This window comes from Vigna umbellata, chromosome 2, assembly GCF_029865625.1.
Source record: "Vigna umbellata cultivar VRB3 chromosome 2, Vumbellata_1.0, whole genome shotgun sequence".
Lineage (NCBI taxonomy): Eukaryota > Viridiplantae > Streptophyta > Magnoliopsida > Fabales > Fabaceae > Vigna > Vigna umbellata.
Genome location: NC_142166.1, coordinates 12,940,876 through 12,963,666, shown reverse-complemented (window position 1 = coordinate 12,963,666; position 22,791 = coordinate 12,940,876). Strand labels below are relative to the sequence as shown.

At 32.6% G+C, this 22,791-nt stretch overlaps 1 protein-coding gene across 1 annotated transcript; it reads left to right on the top strand.

The window, feature by feature from the left end:
• Positions 1-6,224: 6,224 nt before the first annotated feature.
• On the top strand, positions 6,225-19,804 carry LOC124843586 (alpha-N-acetylglucosaminidase-like). Its single transcript, XM_088107607.1, has 19 exons — positions 6,225-6,464; positions 6,532-6,608; positions 7,580-7,794; positions 7,886-8,007; positions 8,784-8,872; positions 9,155-9,249; positions 9,420-9,501; positions 9,702-9,808; positions 9,915-9,945; positions 13,576-13,693; positions 13,840-13,887; positions 14,262-14,372; positions 14,593-14,694; positions 15,467-15,565; positions 16,393-16,503; positions 17,304-17,530; positions 17,623-17,860; positions 18,425-18,503; positions 19,209-19,804. The coding sequence occupies exons 1-19, from the start codon at positions 6,225-6,227 to the stop codon at positions 19,475-19,477; spliced, it is 2,460 nt and encodes an 819-aa protein (XP_087963733.1). The 3' UTR covers positions 19,478-19,804.
• Positions 19,805-22,791: the final 2,987 nt, after the last annotated feature.

Genomic DNA, 22,791 nt, shown 5'->3' with positions numbered 1-22,791 from the left:
TACTCTTTCATTTACTTCAGGGGTATCCCTCACTACCACCGTTTCTTCTGGGCGTAAAATTCGATCCAATTCCACCATCAAATTAACAAGGTTACATCTGCAATGAAATCATGAAGCAATCAGCGTAAGTTCATAACTTATGTGAACAGTTGTGTCTCCAAGGATGATACAGTATGACAAATACTCTCACTTTGTTTGTTAGTATCTGAAACTTAGAACTACATTTGACTGTAATCTTTTGTTTATTAAGTAGTAAAACCGTGACTATAAGCACATGTATACTTGACTTTGGTACAAAACTAAGATGAAACTAACGAGTTGCACGTCAATTAAGGTAGCAAGTGTTTATTTATTGTTATTTTACTCTTTAGTTGAATTTATTTTTCATAATAATAATAATAAAATCTTAAATCTAATCAGGCCAGACACGGGTACATAACTATTTGGGTGTTTCATCATGCACTTCCAGCAGTTCATCTTACACCTCCAATTTTTTAAAAAATTTCTTTTTAATTTTAGTAAATATTTTTTTACTTTTTCTCTTTCTATTTTAAGTAATCCTATACTTCTTTACCTCTGCACTCTTTTAACTAAATTTTTAAAATTTTGTCTTTTATTTATCATCTACTAACTATTTAATTTAATTTTAAAATCTAATATTATTTAATATTTTTTCATATTTTAATAATTATTAAAATATGATTTGTATTACTATAATAATTATATTACAAAAATTAAAATGGAAATAATTACAACAAAAGTAATAAAAATAAAAATAATTATATAAAATCTGATTTAATATATATAAATAGATTAAATTAATAAAATAGAATTTTGAAATTTTTAGATTCTTAATTATTGTTATTATTATTTTAATTTTTAATATTACTACTATAATAATATAAATTATATTTTATTAGTTATTTACATATAAAATATATTAAATAATATTAAATTTTTAAATTAAATAAAATAATTAATAAAATATAAATAAAAATTGAATTTGTAGTGTCGGAATTGGAAGTCCGATAACTATCTTATCGGATACCGATATCCGATGACCTTTTTTTAAATTTTATTTTCTATTAAAAATTTATTAATAATTTAATTTTTCATATAACAATTATATTACAAAATTTAAAATTAAAATAATAAAAATAAAAGTAATAAAAATAAAAATAATTATATAAAATCTGATTTAATATATATATATATATATATATATATATATATATATATAGGTTTAATTGCTTCCTTTGTCCCCAGTTTGGTTGAATTGTGTCAAATTCATCCTCATTTTTAAAAAAGTTTCATTGTCGTCCTCACGTGGTGTAAAAGTGTCAATTGAATCCAAACATAGAAAAAATTTGTGTCAATGTAGTCATCTCCGTTAAATACACACTAACGGTGTTAAGTGGCTGATTATTTGGCACTAACGTGGCAAATGAGTCACAGTAGTGGTAATGACGTGTGCACAAACTCTGGCCATGTGTTCCCCTCTTCTTCTGATACTTCCTCTTCTTCTTCTTCTCTTTTTTCTCCAGGGTACGAATATGCTTCCTCAATTTGAGAGTGAAACCAGAAGGCGTGTTGCTCTTGTCACGCATGTAGATAGTAGAATGCAATCTCACGCCACTCTCCATGAGCAGTAGAACCTTCTCGCTCTCCCCAGATTCCGAAACTCCACTGCTGTTCATCAGCTTAAACACGTAGGTCTGCAGAGAAGGAAAATGGAATCAAATCGAATTGAGGAAAGTGAAAGAACGAAAAATGAAAAGGGAGGAGCTACCTTCGGAGAAAGATCGTAGACGTTGGAGCACCGCATTCCAATGAAGCGCCGGAGGCATTTAACCTCGGCGGCTACATCGGCGGTGTTCATTCGCACCTTCACCATCTTGTGTTAGGGTTTTGATAAATTAGTGCGAGGGGGTAGAAGAAGAAAAGAATATAATTTTATAGTGTGTTTTGATTTAATTAATTAGAATGGTTTTGGAGAAGAAGAAGAGGGAAGAGCATGAATGTATATTCTGTTCTGTATTTGGTTGCAGGGAGAGGAAGAGAGACAAGGGGAGGCTTTTTGTCTTACACTTTTAATTTTTGGTGGGTTTTGCTTCCCTCCCTCACTCCCTTCCAAGCCAATGCTCGGACAACACTAATTCCAAATGCGTCGCCGTCTTCCCTTCTTCTCCGGCCGCCTCCGCCATGTACTTCTCCCCAATACCACCAATCCCCTGCGGCCAATTTCAGTTTTTCCTATCCTGCACCCACCTCTCTCCTCCCCTCGTCGTTTCTCCTCTTCCACCCTCTCCAGAGACGATGGCGTCTCCCTCTGCTGTCAGATGTGGATCGACAACTTCCGCCACCCCGACCGCGTCGTCACCTCCATCTCCCCCCTCCTCCGCCGCTTCGACCTCTGGCTCCTCGCCTACCAGAAAGTCGCCACCGACGACACGGGCTCCTACGTCCCCCGCTCCTCCATCTCCACCTCCACCCTCCAGGACCTTCTCGCCCTTCGCAACGCCGTCCTCGACGGAAAATTCAAGTGGGGCGCCATACTCAAGTTCTTCGTGAAATCCCCGCGAGACAAAACCGTTGCTGCTTATTTGTGGTATATAAAGGCTGATTTTAGTGTTTTGTTAGATGGGATGAAAGTGGGGTTGGTGATCAATGCTGTCATGAGGGATGTTAGGGATAAATTGATTGTTGATTTGATTAAAGACGCTCTGGTTACGCCGGTGGTTGTGACTACCCTGGAGAAAAAAGAGAAGAAGAAGAAGAGGAAGTATCAGAAGAAGAGGGGAACACTTCATGGCCAGAGTTTGTGCACACGTCATTACCACTGTGACTCATTTGCCACGTTAGTGCCAAATAATCAGCCACTTAACACCGTTAGTGTGTATTTAACGGAGATGACTACATTGACACAAATTTTTTCTATGTTTGGATTCAATTGACACTTTTACACCACGTGAGGACGACAATGAAACTTTTTTAAAAATGAGGATGAATTTGACACAATTCAACCAAACTGGGGACAAAGGAAGCAATTAAACCTATATATATATATATATATATATATATATATATATATATATATATATATATATATATATATATATATATTGAATTAATAAAATTGAATTTTGAAATTTTTAGATTCTTAATTATTATTATTATTTTAACTTTTTTAATATTACTACTATAATAATATAAATTATATTTTAATAATTATTTAAATATAAAATATATTAATTAATATTAAATTCGTAATTTAAATTTAATAATTAATAAAATATAAATAAAAAAAATTAGTGTTGGAATTGGAAGTCGGATAACATAGTTATCGGATACCAATATTCGATAACTTTTTTTTAAATTTTATTTCTATTTAAAATTTAATAATAATTTAATTTTTCATATAATAATTATATTAAAAAATTAAAATTAAAATAATTAAAATAAAAGTAATAGAAATAAAGACAATTATATAAAATCTGATTTAATATATAAATATATTAAATTATATTAAAATATTAAATTAATAAAATAAGATTTCAAAATTTTAGATTTGTTAATTATTATTATTTTTATTTTAATTTTTTAAATATTACTACTATAATAATATAAACTATATTTTAATAGTTATTTAAATATAAAATATATTAAATTTTTAAATTAAATTAAATAATTAATAAAATATAAATAAAAACAAATTTTTCGTGTTGGAAATAGAAATTCGATATCGGATACCAATATCCGATAATTTTTTTAAATTTTATTTTCTATTTAAAATTTAGTAATAATTTAATTCAAATGAAAATATTATATTTTAATAATTATTAAAATATTGAAAGATATTAAAATATATTATATTTTTAAATTAAATTAAATAGTTATTAAATTATAAATAAAAGAGAGAGTTTTAAAAATTTTATTAAAAGAGTGCATAGTTAAAAAGGTGCAGGAGTATGATGACTTTAAGGTTAAATCCTTTCGAAAGTCTCTATTTATGTGGGTTTTTTCAGTTAGATCTCGTTTTATAGGTTAACGTTGACGTGGTAAGTTTTTTATAGGTGACACATTTAAGCAAATTAGGTGGAATGTATGATTAAAAAATAAAAAAATAAAGTTTTTGATCATTGAAACCCAAATTAGGGTTCATCTTCAACCTCCTTTCATAATCTTCAACCTCCCTTCATCATCTTCAACTTTAGCGATTTATGCTCAGAGTTCATCACCAAATTAGGGTTTATTACCAAATTTGTGAAGAAGGATTTCTCTACAATTTGGAAATTTCTCTGTAATTAGGGTTCATCGTTTCAAGGGTGCTTTGTGCGAATTGGGGCTGGCGCTTTGGTTCGATGGTGTTTGCGATTTAGGGTGGCTACTGATTTTAGGATTTTCTGTTTGCAGGTTTGGTGGCTCTACGGAAGTTGGGTTCAAGGAAGACGAAGACACGAGGGGTTTCACAGTGTTCACGCATGGAAGTCGCGAGATTGGCGTTCTTTGGGTTTTCTCTTTTCTTTTTTGGGTTCTCCTCTTCTTTGCAGGTGTGAGGCAATTGATGAAGGAGGAGAAGACGAACTGAGGTTTCTCGCGATTCTAGGTTTTGTTGCGGTTGAATATGGAGTGATTGCAATGATGTGGTTGATTATGAAGTTCTCGCACTTGGGTTCTGAGTGTGTTTACAGGTCACGATGCTGCAAGGGAGGCGCTGCTTGCGCGACGATGGAGACGAACTCGCGGTAGTGACGGTGGCGGATGATGGGCTTCTGCGATGCAAAAGATTACAAAAACTCGAAGTTCTCTGGTTCAATTGATGCTTTCAGAAAATTTGTATAACCAACAAATTATGGGTTCTCATGATTTGACTTCATAATAATTATTTTCTAATTTCATTGATGTATCATGCAGCAAATGATTTCTGTAGAAGATTGGCCATGAAGGGTGTAACTAAACTGCAAAATTTTGGATCAATTTTCAATATTTTAATACATGTTTTCAAGAATAAGGAGATCCCATAAAATTTGATTTACTCATTCCTCTTGTTCATTTTGTTTTCCAGTTTAATATTGCGGTTCTTATAATATGAATCTCCTTATTTCCATGTGGTTACTAAGTGATTCAAATTCTAGGATAATCTATTCTTAGAGGGAAATTAGGGTTTCTATTGTTGGGGAGGATGACGCTGACGTGACAGGAGTGATGTAGCAAAAACTGGTCACGTCAACGTGACATGTCATCAAAAACTTAACCCCGTTAAGCCAATTTATTTAACGACAGAAATCTAATTGAGTCAAATTTTTAATATTTAGAATCAAATTGACGAAACCTATAAGACAGGACCTAACTGGGAAAAGTCCATATAAATCGAAACTTTCGAGTTTAACCTTACTTTGAATAGAAAGAGAAAAAATAAAAACAATATTTGTTAAAGTTAAAAATAAATTTTTGATGTAAGATGAAGCGATGGAGAAACCAACAACACAATGAACGAACTCCCATTTTTTTCCACTAAACTTAAATATAAAATTATTAAAAAATAGAAATTAATGTTTTCTCGCTTTGCCTTTAGCAACCAGATATTAGATGTTGGCATTTGCATATCAAATTGAAAAAAGAATGATATTTCGTGTCAAAGACTAAACTGATATTTTGGGCCTCTTTTTATTTATTTATATATTAAACGTTATTGCAAGGAATATTGGGATTAAACTGTGAATTGGACTAATCAACCACCGTCCTTCAACTCCAAATTTAAACTCACTAATGTATTTCCATTACTATTGTATTACGTACCTTCAAAAAGGATAAAAGAAAAGACAAAACAAGAAGAGCACTAATGACACGTTTTCTAACATTTTATAATATTTATATTGATAGTGAAACTTATTCAACACTTGTTTACTTTTTTTTCTGTACTCTTTTTATTATTGTTTAAAATTTGTTCTCTTTTCAATAAATTTTAATGCCTAATTATCTTTTGGGTGCTATTATTGCTTCACTCAAGTTTAAATATTTTAATCTATACAAATATAAAAGCATGCTTATCCAAACAAAATTGCCACCTTAAAACTTGTCGTTTCATGGCAAAACATGAGTGCCGGCCAAAAAAAAAAACTAAAACCTTGTCTGTTACGGAAGAAGTTCCTTCCATCATACTGAATCTCTTCTTTTCTATTTCTTCTTTCTCTGTTACCACTTCCCAGTCCCACAAATCCATCATGAACCTTCCATTTCCCGCCATTTTTATCATCTTCATTATCTCCATCCCTTCATCTATCGCCGGCGCTGGCGTCGACGCCGTTTCGCGCCTTATTGAGACCCAAGACCGCGAAAGAGCTCCTCCTTCCGTTCAGGAAGCCGCCGCGCGCGGCGTCCTCCTCCGCTTGTTGCCTTCTCTCTCCTCTAGCTTCCACTTCCAGATCATCTCCAAGGAATACATATATTCTTTTATTATTGTCGTAGCTTATGACTCTTACCCTAATCGAAGTAGTTAATGATTTTTTTTTTACTTTTTTCTATTAACAGAAGCAATGCGATGGTGAATATTGCTTCGTTATCAAAAACCTTCCTTCTTTTGCGACACAAAAGGATCCTCAAATTCTGTATGTCTCTTGTGATTTTCTTAACAAAGTGCTCGAGATTTTTTATTAGAATAATTTTCTATGTTATGTTCTTTTGAAGACTTCAAATTATTCAGTTGCCTGAAATCATCCGTAACGCCATAATTTGTGAGCAAACATAGTTTGTTTATAGTTTGATAGCCTAACTTACTCAGTGGACAATCATAACTTACTGCTGATGCGTTCTCTTTTCACTTTTAAAGTTTTTTTTTTATATTCTTAACTTTATAAAAATATTAGTAAAATATGAAAATTTCTTATGCATTATGCTGATAGAAAATACTTAACTTTATGAAAATGCTTTCTTTAGATCCATGTATATTTTTATTAATATAGATTAGCAGACTTAGTGTCTAAAACTATTTGATAATTTGGATTAATATAGAAATGTGGCTAATCATTTTTATTGTGTCTATTTTAGTTTAGTTCCCAGAATTTAAAAAGTTTAAACTTGATCATTCAAAATATTTTTATTGAATTAACAATTTTATCTATGACGCATATCATAACTATAATTTGACTTTGTAATGACAAAAAGGATAGAAAATAAAGTTAATTTAATAGGTGCACTTTAAAAGATTAAAATAAAACCTTTAAAATTTTAAAAATAAACTGAAATAAAAAAATAAAAGGAAGAATCTTTAACCAAGTCTTTATCCTAAAAAAGGCAGAGTCTTAATACTTAATAAAATAATAAAATTGTCTTCTCAAAAGATAAAATATTAAAATAGTAGTTAGAGAAAAAAACTGAAATACAAGAGATAGTTTCAACTTCAATTGAATTTTTTAAAATTGTTTTAGATTGAAAACATGAATTCTCTCTAGAGTGGTCAACATGAATTTTCCCTAGACAACGTTGAACACAGCAATGTTTTTCTGCTAGCATTTCTCTATAACTCAATCGGAAAGTGATGGAGTGGAACTTGTTCCGATGATTTTGAATCCCCAAATAGGATTGAAGGAACAACAGGAGTGGACATAGTGTCGGGTCTGCACTGGTATCTGAAGCATTGGTGCGGTTCACACATATCATGGGACAAAACCGGTGGTTCGCAGCTATTTTCCGTGCCCAATGCGGGCTTTCTCCCACGCGTTCCCCACTCTGGAGGGGTCTCTGTTCAGAGGCCTATTCCGTGGAGCTATTACCAAAATGCAGTTACTTCTAGCTGTAAGCTACTTCTTTGTGTGGAATTTGATGTCACGGGATTTTGTTTCGTGTTCATGTTGTGTGATGTTATTGCTTTATCTGGGTGTGGAAGATTCCTTCGCTTGGTGGGACTGGGAAAGATGGGAAAAGGAAATTGACTGGATGGCTCTGCAGGGTGTCAACTTGCCTCTTGCGTTTACGGGACAAGAGGCTATTTGGCGGAAAGTGTTCCAGGTCGCTTTCTTACCAATTTGAATTAAAACAAGTTTGTGGTATGGTTTGGCATTCTAGCGTCTTTATAAGGATTGTTCTATAGTTTGATAAAAACAGAGATTTATGTCATTAAGGATTTGAGGTTAGTTTCATTAGTTTTTGGAAAATGGAAATTACCATGTTTGAAAATGTTGATCAATATCCTGTGGTTGATTTACCGTTTGGCCTCATTCAACTTATGTTTTTGTCCTGTAAACTTAGTTTAGTAATGTGTTTGGTTTCCCTCAAAAGTCTGTTTGCTCTCCTACATTTGCCTTGAATCCAAGTTTCTATTGAAAACAAAATGATATCAAGGTTGTTTTTGAAAATTCAGTTTGCAAAATTAAGTTCATTCAAATCATAGTTTGCAAATTTTAATTCAAACATGCGCTTTGATCGTGTTTGTAAATTCGTACACAGCCATTTATAAAGAATCCCACTTTCCAATGCATGAAACTTAGAAGGAAGGGGCTTGATGGATTGGCGTTGCACTGAAGCACACACTTTCAGGGAATGATTTCATAACTCATAAAAAGGACAAAATAATCATCTTTCTCATCTAAATTGATGTCAGCTTCTTTGGCCATTTGATGCTAATGATCAAATATAGATGAACATCTTGATTTAGGCCTTAATTCTGTAATTTGTTTATTCACATTATCTTATCAGAAGCTCAGTAATCTTAGGTATTGTACGGCTTAATTCTGCTCCATGAAGTATTGCTTAGATAGCTATCTGACATTATATTCAACCTCCAGGAGAAATTTAACATGAGTATTTCTGATTTGGATGATTTCTTTGGAGGTCCGGCATTTCTGGCATGGTCACGCATGGGGAATTTACATGGGTGAGTGGAGTGATTCACGAGCCTATTGTTCCACTTTAATAGTTCACATGCTTTTAGTTTAATGTTGATGAGTGAAATTTCAATATTGGAATAATTTAGGTTGAAACTAGAATTGTGCATACATAACATAACTGCTTAAACCTTTCAGTTTCATTGCAAAATTGTCAAGTTTGAGGTTTTTGGCAAAACCTTTCTCTATGCCTTGATTGTCATTTTTCCTGTATCAGGATGTCATAGTTTTAGTGAAATGTGTAACTATTTTGAGTCATAATGCAATTCCAGATGGGGTGGACCACTGCCACAGAGCTGGTTTGATAATCAATTAATCTTACAGAAGAAAATTCTCGCCAGAATGTATGAGCTTGGAATGACACCAGGTACCCATTAACTCGTTATTATTATTGACTCCTCCACATAACAGCAATAAACTATTGTCGATCTTTATGCAAACTAAAGAATGGCCCTGGATTGAAAATTAATATTGTTCTTTTGGTTTAAGTTCTTCTATGGAAGTGGAATTTGTAAGTACTGAAAATTTACTTTTCAGTGCTGCCAGCTTTTTCTGGAAATGTCCCTGCTGCGCTAAAATATATATTTCCATCAGCAAAAATAACACGCTTAGGAAATTGGTGAGTACAACTGTGTATGTGTGTTGAGTTAAACTTGAATGTAATTAGTCTATTTATGAAGCAAACACACTGGTCTAAGAATTTAATTGAGAACGTTTAGTTCTCAGTATATAATTAAGATATTTCTGTAAGAATATTGGGAAGTTGATAAGTGTCATTGAAATGCTCCAGACTTACGACCTTGTTCTGTTGTGCTGTAGGTTTTCTGTAAAGAATGACCTCAAATGGTGCTGCACCTATCTTCTTGACGCAACTGATTCTTTGTTCATTGAGATTGGGAAAGCATTCATTGAGAAACAACTACAAGGTGGGCAGAGTTGTTGGCACAGTAAAATGTTAAGGGAAATTGATTTGTACTAAATATCCAGATACGAATTTAATTGTTTGTGATATTTGATTATGTTTTCACCCAGAGTATGGAAGAACCAGCCACATATATAACTGGTAAGTTTTTCTTCACTGGACTGTTTTACTATATGTTGTGAAAAAATGTTCAGATAGTAAGCAATAATTGTTAAATTACTTTTATTTATTTTAGAAAGAAACAATACATTGGTATTTAAAGGAAAAACGAAATCCTAATAAAAGGAAATAAATCTCCTGAGATAAAGGAAATGTATCTCCAAAAATAAAGGAAATAAATATCCTGAAATAAAGACTCTAAATCAGGTGCAAATCTACCAAATAAATTCATAATCCCAATTCCTTAATTTTAGGGATATTTTACAATCAAATCCATATTTATTATTCAATCAATTTATATTTATTATACATTAAATGTGCAATATTTATACCCGCATTTTAACACTCCTTCTAAAGCGGAGGAATAAATGTCCTCCATTCCCTGCTTGGTTATGAGATTATGGAAGTCTTTTGTCTACACATCAGCCACCTTCTGCCTTTGGATGGAATTATGACATGCATACTAAACCTTCTTCCAATTTTTCCTTAATGAAGTGTCTATCTATTTGTTTATATTTTGTTCTGTCATGCTGAATGGGATCATGTGTAATGTTTATTGCTGATTTATTCTTGGGTCCCTTCAAATTAATCTTCAAGTCGTCTAAATTTTTAGGCATATAACTCACGTAGCCCTTGTGCCATGGACCTGAATTCTATTCCAGCAGATGATCTTGCCACCAACCGTTGTATTTTTCTTCTCCATGTCACTAAGTTCTCACCTAGGAAAGTACATATCCAGTTGTTGATCTTTTATCAATAAGAGAACATGCATAATCTGCACTAATGTCGCTTCAAGAGTTAGTCTTCGATTTCTTTTGAACAGTATTCCCTTGCCAGAGTGACTAATGACACTTACTGAATGAGCAATGTCTGAGCCAAATATATTAGTTTTAAGGAAAGCGTTCACCTGGGAGATATAAATACCAATAACATCTGAGCCCAATCATATAAGGGATTGACACCACTCTCTACCCAAAACTTTAAGGTAATGGGTTAATGGGTCTTTCAACTTTATATAGTGTTCTACTTTTTCATTTCTATCCAATGTGGGACTTAGACTCACTTGGATTCCCAATAGTTATCCCCTCCTTACAGGAATGTTTAGTAAACAAAGTGTGATCTCCTTGACTTTGTTTGTAGCCAAATCCTTTCATAGCTTTTGTGAATATTCCGAACCAAGTTCTAGGAGATCATTTCAATCCATAAAGAGTCTTTCGTAGTCTACATACTTTAATTTTTTTTTTTATCTTTCAACCCAGGTTGAATATTCATGCAGATTTCTTCCTCTAGGTTTCCATGTAGAAACACATTTTTATCATCATAGTGCAGAAGTTTCCAATCAAAGTGGGCAGCTAAAGACAAAAAAGAATCCTTACAATATTCATTTCAGAAATTGGTGCAAAAGTCTTTTAGTAGTCTATTGCATAAGCTTAAGTGTATCTCTTGGTGGCCAAGCTCGTTTGTACCTTTCAATAGATCCATCAGCCTCTTTTTTTACTGTGAATATTCATTTGCAATAAACAATATACTTTTCTCTGGGTTTGTCAACAATTTCCCAAGTACTATTCTTTTCCACTGCATCCATCTCCACTTTTATGGCATCTCTCCATTCTTGCTTTGTCAAAGCTTCAGTAACGGCGTTAGAAACAACAAGAAAATTCAAACTAACGATGAACCTTTTATGGTTAGCTGATAATCTATTCAGAGAAGCATAATTTCATACAGGATAAAGGTTGTTTTATGCTGTTTCTAGTACCTTATCTTAGGCTATTTGCAAATCAAGGTCAGTTGGAGAGTTGAGAGTGTTCTTATTTTCTTGTTCAACTCTGTCTGTATTTTCATGTTTAGGACTTCAATTCGATTCATGGACTTGCCATATGTTTGGAATGTTCTTCCTTCTTGTGTAGACATTGTTGAATCTTGGAAAATTGTTGGTACTAACTCTTGGGATTGAATCTCTAGCTGTTCCGGTATTTTCTCCTTGTAATTCAGTGGCATCAATGATATTATCGATTTAAGTTTCTAATTGTGCCCCAGAATTATTTTACTCAGCTGTAGGTTCATATTTCAAGGCTTCATTTGGAGAATATGACAAATTAAAGAGTTCAAGATGGTCAGCACAATCTTGTGACAAAACTTCTAGAAAGCCATCGTTGAGAAAAATGATTTAGTTTCAATGAAGGTGACATCAATGGAGATATACAATTTTTGGATGAGGGACTATAACGCTTATAACCTTTTTGAGTTGCTGAATAACTAAGGTGACATCCGGAGACGAAGTCTGTCTCTATTTTGATCATGGATATCTACAAAAGCTGTGGACCCAAATATTCTAAGAATGAGACCATTTGAGATCTTAAAGTGAGGTAGGGTTTCAAGAGGACTTTTGTTCTCTAGTTATGTGATGGAAGTCTATTTATCATATATATAGCAATTAGGACAACTTCTCCCCAATAATTTTTTGGAACTTTTTCCCTTGAAAGAGAAGTGCTTGGGTGGTTTTAAGCAAGTGCCTATTTTTCCTCTCTACCCCTCCATCTATTGGGGAGTATAAACACTTGAAGAGTCATGAATAATCCCTTTGGACTGAAAATAAGTAGACACAGTTTGTTTGAAATAATCCCTACCTTGTCAAACCTAAATCTTTATATTAAACCCAAATGTATTTTGAATAAATGAATGAAAGATGGGAATAGTAGTGCTAACGTTAGATTTTTGTTTAAACAAATAGAGCCAATTAACTCTGGTGCAATGTGTCCGTCCTGTCATGCAATGGTATTAGTTAAGTGATCTAACTTAGGTCTTTGTGTCATCCTTATTAGATTATCATGCATATCATTAAGTTTCAAGCTTAAACCCCACTCTCTAATGTGGCTTATCAAAACTTCCTTGTTCAGGATTCTCAAGTCCTTGCATTGATATACGATAGGTATATAAGTTGAGGCCACTAGTTAGTAATTGATGTAAACCCAAGAGGGGTTTTATCTTGATTGTGGACCGACTAACTAAATGAAGGAAATAAAAACACTTAGGATATGCCCACCTAAGAGAAGAATTCTCCAATGAATTCACATTATGAACCAAGCTGAATTACATGAGGACACTTAGCTCCGTATGAGAAACAAGCTAAACAAGTATTCGTGTTCTCAAACAATTGTTTTTAAAACTCAAATTGTCACAATCAAATAGTCATTTGATCTTTTAGGATCACATCAATCAGTTGGGGTGTTGTTGAGTTAGTGAGTCAAGTAGTTGAAGATGTGTCTAAATAGACAAAGGGATTGATAGCAGGGTCATTCTTTATGTGGAAATTTGCAAAGGAATTGTGAGAGACTTGGATCTCTCGAAAGTCCAGCAGTGTTCCCAATATAACTATCACAAGTAGAACTCTCCCCGGTTCTTTGTTGACATTTCTTCTTCCTTTATTAAGTTACCAATATCTCATCAAATTATGAGAAAAAAAGGGTTTGTGATAAATGTCAAACTGAAGTTGCAATTGAGAAATGGTAGAATGTGTAGTATTAATTTATACGCATATGCATCATCTTACTATAAGCTGTTCATAAAGAAAACCCTGATTCATTAACAAAGAGTATGTTGGACTAATCCCAGTGATACTTTTGACGAGAACACCCCACCAATTGATGATCCAGAGTACATTTCATCATTAGGTGCAGCAATTTTTAAAGGAATGCAGAGTGGTGATGATGATGCTGTTTGGCTGATGCAGGTAATGGAAATTAGTTTTTTTCTTTTTATTGGACAACCTTGATTTGATGCTGCTAAGTGCTAGCTTTGATATATAAGCATAGATTTTCATGCAAGTAGACTTATGCATCCACCAAACTCTTAATGGGTCGTACTTCTTCTATACAGGGGTGGCTGTTTTCATATGATCCCTTCTGGAGACCTCCTCAAATGAAGGTTAGTTCATAATATTTTACCTCTGAACTGTATTGAATGTTTTCACCGATAGTCTTCAAATAAACAAAGCTGTCTTAGATCTGTCTATGAAAACTATTCTTTCTGACTTAGTTAATTTTTGTCTTTTGCAAGGATTTCAATTATATTGGTTTTCTCAACTAAAATTTGATTGTTGCTTCAAATCCCCATTATATATAGAGACTATAGCTACTTTCCTTTTTCTTCCATGTGCCTGTACAAGACAACGGCTTGAATAATCCATATACATGTGCTGACAAATGTATTTATTAGGCAGTATAAATGCTTTCTACAATTATGTGTTCACTCTGGTCGTTCCTTCTTAATTATGATTCATATGTGATTCTTATTTTCAGGCCCTTTTACATTCTGTTCCTGTTGGAAAGCTGGTGGTTCTAGACCTATTTGCTGAAGTAAAACCCATTTGGGTTACCTCAGAACAGTTTTATGGAGTTCCCTACATCTGGAAAGTCATTTTCCATTTTATATTTATAAATAAATATAATAGTGTCATTCTTGGCTGTGGCATGTTATAACTTTTGTCTATAACTATGCAACAGGATATTAAAACTTTGAAATTCATTAATTTGATAGATTTAGATATATTTATCTGCTTATGGATTTGATATATAAATAAATTTATGTAATGTTCTTATCACTGACTTCGTGTGTGTTGTGCTTCACAGGTGTATGCTGCACAATTTTGCAGGAAACATTGAGATGTATGGGATATTAGACGCGATAGCATCTGGGCCGATTGATGCACGCACAAGTATTAACTCAACAATGGCAAGTTACTCTTTTTTATTGGGGACTCATTTTTATATTTAGTTGCTCACTATTGAATTATATGAATGATGTGAGGATAGATTGATAAAGAAAACAACAACAAATATGAATATTCCTCAACAATAAAATGTTAAATTGATGTGGTGTAGTATATATGATGATGATTTTATATTATATATATATATATATATATATATATATATATATATATATATATATATATATTTATCTTTCAATTTAGTTAAAGCAATAAACAATTAATTCTTAGCATATTAAAAAAAAAGGCTTTTTCATTTAAATTTGGTTTTTGAAACCAAAACCTATTTTGTAAATGATTCAAAAGCAGTTTAAATTAAATTAAAAACTGAATTTTGGAAGAAAAATAATTTAGTTCCATTTAGGTTTTTTATTTTATCCGCAAAGAATAATATATATATTTTTATATTTATATACAAAAGACACTAGAGGTGCCCATATACAAAAGATACTTTTCGAAGCTAGAATTTGGTGTATATATGAACATAATTACAATCTCTTTGAGATCTTTGAGATCTACTATCTAAAGTGTAATTTACTGTTCAAACTTGGTTTGAGTTGAAAAATGTCATTTCTCGTTCAATGTGGTCTGCTCAGCATGAGAAATATATTCTCAATCTCTTATCTTTTCAACACCCATCAGAATTTGAATTACGCACCATGTTATAATTACTTTCACAAAGTAACTCTGCTAATAACTTTTCATACTTATCATTACCTATTTGATTTAATGAAGGTTGGAGTTGGAATGTCTATGGAAGGTATTGAACAGAATCCCATTGTCTATGATTTGATGTCTGAAATGGCATTTCAGCACAAGAAGATTGATGTTAAGGTAAAATTAGAGAATCTTTGGAGTAAAGAGGTTGCCTTTATTTACTCATGGTTTTCCTATATTCTGCTAGGAGGATCACTTGTAACCTGAGGAACTCCCCATAATGTGGGTGACCAGTTCTGTTGAATGTGAAATGTACTTTTATTGTTTGCCAAGTTTCATTCTGGAGACACTTTCTCCCAAACCAATTTCATTATCCACCTCGACTAGGTAACTTTTTGGACTTAATATGTAATTCCAACTTCTTGTCTTCTATTTCTCATCCCATGAATGCAATTCCATGTTTACAGAACAGAATATTTATAAACCCCATGTTGCTGATAATTTTGATCCATAGCTGGCTTTTTGTTAACCATGGGTAAAATCAGTGTAACCATGGAAATAATATAGAAATGAAGTATATTCCTTTGGCAATTTTTTTTGTCATGCTTATATCTATGTATTGTTCATTAGTGCTCTGATACAACAACGGTAAGAGCCCAATTTGGTTACCATAGCTCTGTCATTTCTCCTTTACTAGTGTGTTTGGTCTCTGCTGTTAATATCTGAAGTTGTAAGCACTGCACACCTGCCACTAAATCCATACTTTAATTTGTTTTATAAAATGTTGTGGGACAATAAATAAATACTAAATAACATGCATTATATGCATTTTGTGTTTCCAACATTGTAAATGTTTTCTTTTCCATTATTATCTATCTACTTTTTTCCCCTATACCCGTGCATCTGATACGTAGAAAAACGCTTCTTTTATTCCATATCTTTCTTCCGTCTTCACTAACTTGGTAATGCTTTTAGATTGAAATACATGAACGTTTCTTTTTCAGGCATGGATTGACATGTATTCAACTAGACGATATGGACAGTCACTTCCTTTGATACAAGAGGGATGGAATGTCTTATATCACACTATTTACAATTGCACAGATGGAGCCTATGTAAGTAATTGATCGAAACTTATAGCTATGATTAATAATTTATTCCAGTTAATCCTGGAAAAGAAGACCTTCTATGGATTGTGTTCAACTTCTACTGATCCTCATTCATTGCCTTCCCTTTATCCATACTTCATTTTCATTGTGTGATACACCGAGATCGATAATACGTTTCAGACACTTCACTAAAGTGTCGAATATAAGTAGCATTTTTTTCTGCTTAGACACTTCTCTAACATAATGTTAATGTTGATGAGGACAGACAAATTGATTTTTTTTCAGAAGTTAAAGTCACAAACTTTTTTGTGTAAACTTCTATTTTTCCTTTATACAAGCAAACAGTCTATTTTGCATTTACGTTTTCTCTTGACCACGACTAATGAGTTTTCTCTTCTGTTTAAAATTGTCTTTGGATGAACTTGAGTAACTTTAGTTGAACTTGATTTAGAGGGTATCTTGTTCAATAATAATGATCCACAAGCTGGTGGCATGTTTTAAATAAATTATACCCTAATTTTTCTTTTCTTAAATTTCAAATCGATGAATTATATCTATTTTGTATTAAGAAATAATGTGTTCATATTGTTATGTTTGACTAACTTTTTTTATAAATGATTTTAAATATATAAATCTTAATTATCAATGGACTATGTCTGTGCGTGATATGTATAAAGCAGGAAAACAAATACATCACATTTTTCGCTAGTTTACTTTATTTGTACATCTCATCCTAGTCCTAGACAGTAATGCATAAGTTCGTATATCATACTAAAGTTTGACCCAATATTCTTGTGTGGGAACAGGACAAAAACAGAGATGTCATCGTAGCATTCCCTGATGTTGACCCTTCCTTAATTTCAGTACATCATGATCAGTCTCGGCACTATGACATGCCCTCAGGAACATTTATCAAGGAAACGACCGATACATTTGATCGACCACATTTATGGTATTCAACTTCTGAAGTAATCTATGCATTGGAGTTTTTTATAACTAGTGGAGATGAACTTTCTAGAAGTAAAACTTACAGGTGAGACTGATAGAAGTTGGTTGTATTATGATTCTTTCTCGTGTTTCAGCACTTAGCTAAATGTAACTCATTGATGTTTATTCTTTACCCAGGTATGACCTAGTTGATCTGACAAGACAAGTCTTGGCAAAATATGCAAATGAATTATTCTTTAAGGTCATAGAGGCATATAAATCACATGATGTCCATGGAACGACCCTTCTCAGCCAGAGATTTCTGGACCTTGTGGAGGATTTGGATACACTATTGGCTTGCCACGATGGGTTTCTTCTGGGACCTTGGTTAGAAAGTGCAAAGAAACTAGCTCAAAATGAAGAACAGGAGCGACAGGTTTGCTATACTCTAATTGGCACAAAAAATTGAAAATTCCCTTGTTCTATTCTTGGTTTTTTTACGAGGGTTATTATGGATATGGATAAGTCGACCCCCACATGACTTCAAATGAAGAAGTGATGCAGGGGTGCATGACTGTAGTTCTGACATTAATTAAAAGGCGAAGTTATGCACCTCACACATTTTCTGAGTTTGGTAATTGATTACAACCAACTTTAATCGATTACATAATACTAAAATCGTGCATGGGTGCATAACAATATTGTAATTGATTACCACAAAAGTTGTACACCTAATGCATGATTTCAGCATTATATAATCAATTACAGTTAGTTGTAATCAATTATTAGACCCGCGCACGACTTCACCTTTTAACAAATGTCAAAACTAAAGTTATGCATCTTTTGCACGACTTCTTTGAAGTCGTGTGGGGACTGTACGACTTGTTTATATCCGTAATTTTGAAATTTTTTTGTCCATATTCATAATAACACTTTTGAATTTGCTTAGAAATGTAAAAGAACTTCTATTCTTCTATTGATGTGACCTAAATGTTTGTAGTTTGAGTGGAACGCTAGAACGCAAATCACCATGTGGTTTGACAACACAAAGGAAGAAGCCAGTCTGCTTCGTGACTACGGTATGAATAACAGTTAATTACTTGCTATACTATTAAACCTTGCTTCACTGGTTAGGATGTGTTAGCCTTTTTTACAGCAACATTATGCCATGTTTGAATAAACTAGAGAAAAGAAAACATGAACAATTAATATATAGAATTTTGTCCTTTATTTATTCAAAAGTTGATTTTTAACTTATACATGAATTATTTTATAATTTTTTTTGGACTAAATATGCTTGCAATCCCTAAACTTGGTGTAGAATTAGAATTTGTCTGTCTTCCAATGTATTTTAGTTTTCAAATTTTAAAAATGAATTAATATAATCTTTTTAGTCTAACTAATGTAAATAGTTCAAAGCTGGATAGCTTTCGAAATCTCAAAAAAAATTTAATCGCAGTTAGGTTAGGAGGTTATATTTACTCAGTTTCAAAATTTGGAGACCAAACTGTATTAAAGTTTGGAATAGAAACAAATTCTAATTTCGTGTCAAAGTGTAGTGACTAAACATATTTAACTCTTTTTTCTTTCTTCGTATAAGTACTTGTAGAAAGGAACACAGATAGGATTTATAAAGTTAAGGCTTGTATACCTTTTGCTTTTGTAAATGGTAAGCACTCTCCTTTCTTAATGAAGAGCATCTTTTGGAACCCACACAGAAAAGGGAAATAAATAATTAATAGCAATGTTATGTTTAGTAATGTCAGTTAACTTGTTCAACGCAGGAAACAAGTACTGGAGCGGGCTTCTGCATGATTACTATGGCCCCAGAGCTGCTATTTACTTTAAATATTTAAGAGAAAGCTTAGAGAAAGGGAAAGATTTCAAGCTAATTGAATGGAGGAGGGAGTGGATAAAGCTTACTAATGAATGGCAAAAGAGTAGGAACATTTTTCCTGTGGAAAGTAAGGGAGATGCTCTAATCACTTCTCGGTGGCTTTTTAACAAATACCTGAACGTCACCAATCCTGAAACAAAGCTTATACAGGAGTAAACAATGAAATTTCAACAAACTGTTCTTAGATGTATAAGAAACCAACACTTTCTCCAGATTTTCAATTCCCATAATCTCTTCCCAAATTTCTTTTTCAAATTTACTTTGCCAATGTGGAAAGGAAACTATAGTTTTCCAGTTCCTGCAAATTGCAAAAACGTAAAGCAAGTGTGCCAGTTATTCCTTTATGCTACCAATGGACTTGAAGTTTTGAAGACAGCCATGTCTTATTGTTGGGAATATAGATGGATTTCTTTAACTATGTGGACCTGACAATTAGGTTGATACCATGTTCTTATTGAATTTTTTCTGAATTAACTTTTCAAATACTTTTCAGATACTATTGTCTTATATAAATTAAATTTTCAAAAATCTATATTAAGCACATGAGCATATCAATTGCACGTTTATTCTTAAAAAGAAGTTACTGCGTTATTTCCCACCATCATAGTGCTAACCAATATTTATATTACATGTAATTGAATATTACTAATATTTTTTTTTTATAAATTATAAAACTTGAATAGGCATAGCATAGAAATTTATCAAAACCATAGTTCACATCTATAAAATAGGTCAACTACTAAATAGTAACTTCTCGAAAGGGAAAATAAAATATGTGGTAAATTTAATTATAAGAAAAAAAATGTCTGGTGAATTTAATTATAAGTAAACTTCAACTTTTTTTATATATCTATGGTATCATATTAAAATATTTTATAATTAATTGAGTTGTTATTTCTTATAAGGATATTTAAAATATTTTTTATATTATTTAATAATATATTTCCAAAGCTATCTTATAATTAATTGAGATACCATTTTTAATTATTTTTTATTTTTTATTTTTTATATTAAATTTTAGTGAAGATACTTTAAGAAAAAAAGTATTCCATAGATACAATGAATAAAAATTAAATTATTAATTTATTTTCTTAATATAAGTATAAATTTGTTTTATTTGTATTTAAGGTTAAGTATCCCACATGCTTTGATTGGATGGTGGTGAAAAGAAAAATAAGAGAGAAAAAAAGAATTAAACCATATAAATGTAACCTTAAAGACCATATTACTCTAAGAAAAAAGCAAAGGAAATGGTCAGAAGAAAAAGTAGGTTTCATTATTACTTAAAAACATAAAAATTGAGGTCAAAGGTATAAAAAAAGTAGAGAGAAAATTAAGAAATGAGATTTAGAGATATAACTTAATAAACTTTACTTATTAGAAAATTTAGAGTTAAATATGTTTTTGTCCCTCAACTATCAAGCTATTTTATTTTTGATCCCTTTTTCAAATTTTGATACACTTTGATCTTTGTCCTTAAGAAAATAATTTTTTGTCCTCCAAAACCAATTTTTCGTCCCTCTTTCAAATTTTGATACACTTTGATCCTTGTCTTTAAAGAAATAATTTTTCGTCTTCCAAAACTAACGGCGTTAAAAATAAGCAGAGGTGACTAACTCCTGACCACACGTGATGACACGTTTCTTTTCAAACGTTAGCCACGTGTTTGATTACATGTTTCCTTTCTTACATTGCTTTGTGGCATGGCGAAAGAGGAAGAAACTCTTCCTGCGTTTCTTGACGAAGAAGTCCTGCCCATATCACACCTCCACTGCGCTGCCGTCTTCTCCGAACAACTATAATCACTAGCTCTTCACTCAACACCACCCACGAGTCAAGGTTCTAGATGTTCGTCACCACCAAAACCACAATTGCAAAGAAACCCTCTTTTTCCCAAGATTGGGTGGTCCGCGAGCAAGGAGCAAGAAATTGGGAAAAAGAAAAATGAGTTTGCGACCCTTTGTTTTAATTGAATATGGATAGCAACTTTTGGAAGGATATGAATTTGCAAAATCAAAGGGAAGAGGGGAGAAAGAAAACTCAGGATAAAGAAGCTTCACATTTTTTAGCCATATTTCTTTCTCGCTTCCATGTGTTTTACTTCATTGCAGAAGTATTCTACTGTTCTTGCAATTGTCTTTGTAACTAAATTTTGTGTGGCTAATTCCACCAAATTTAGAAATATCTGATTACGCCACCAAAATATTTCCGGTAGAAAAAAATGTCTTTTTGTTATGTTGAGGACCTTGTGTGAATCAATTTGTGGGTAATTTGTGCTTTGTTACACGATTATAGCTATTGTTGATAATCTTAATTTTTTAGCTATAGCTTTTGGAATTTCATTATTATCTGTACATGCACAAATTTTTGCAGTTTTATGGTGCCAATAATACTGTGTAGAGAGTGAAAACTTAAAATAAGACCTTGCGTAGAGTTTAGAACCACTTTTTCTACTAAACTCTAGCATTGTGGCTAATTAAGCAATTTACCTGATATGGAATGTGTAACAGGGTTGTTCACCAACAAAGATTAACTCAAAAACCAATAACTGTCCATAAAAGGATAATGAAAACTAAGAATAGAATCAGAAATTGTTAATTTTAAATTTTTGAGTAAATTGTGATACAACAACCTCTTGCAGCCAACTCAAAGACTGAATTCAAACTGATTTTTAAAACAATTTTGGTGCACAAAATCTCAAATGATTTTAATCTTCCAAATTCAAAGATGCAAGTGACACTCCTCATAAGTCTGATATCACGAACGAATCTTCCTCACCCTGTTATGAATCGAGTATACCTCTCCAAAATTTTCCTTCTGTGTTCCAAAGAAATATCTGTTTCACTGTTTCAGGAATATGCTTCTTGGCAAACTCAGTAGCAATTGGATTAAGCATGACGTATGTTTGATTTATCAAATAGAAGCTCCCTTTATTGAATTTTTTGAGGTCATCGTTTTCTTGTTGATCTTGTTGAACTGCAACACCACGGATCCAGATCAGGGCTCTTCGAGAAGCAGGAAGGTACTGACATACACGAAATCCCTTATTTCTCTGAATGTTTTCTGGTCCAAATTTATGTTTATTATGCTCCCAAAACGTAATTCAACAAATTCATCACTTTGAATTCCCTGTATCATTGCAAACATTGTTCTCTGATTGCATTAAGAAGTTGCTCTGATGCAGCCATCTGGACAACAAACAAGACGAAGACAGCACACCTTCTCGACTTCTCTCGCGTCGATATGTAAGTCTCTTCATTCCTCATTTTTCCTATTCTTCATCTTTTTTCCAGCCCATTCATTTTCCCGCCTGATTCACCTCCAATCTCTGTATTACAATCCAAGAAACACTTAACTGCTGCAACTTAACCACAATATATATTAACAGCCAGGTTCACCTCTAATCTCCCTGTTCTTCCCAAGAGGTCAACCATGCATCCATAATTCCAAGTCACAACATTTCTCTCTCA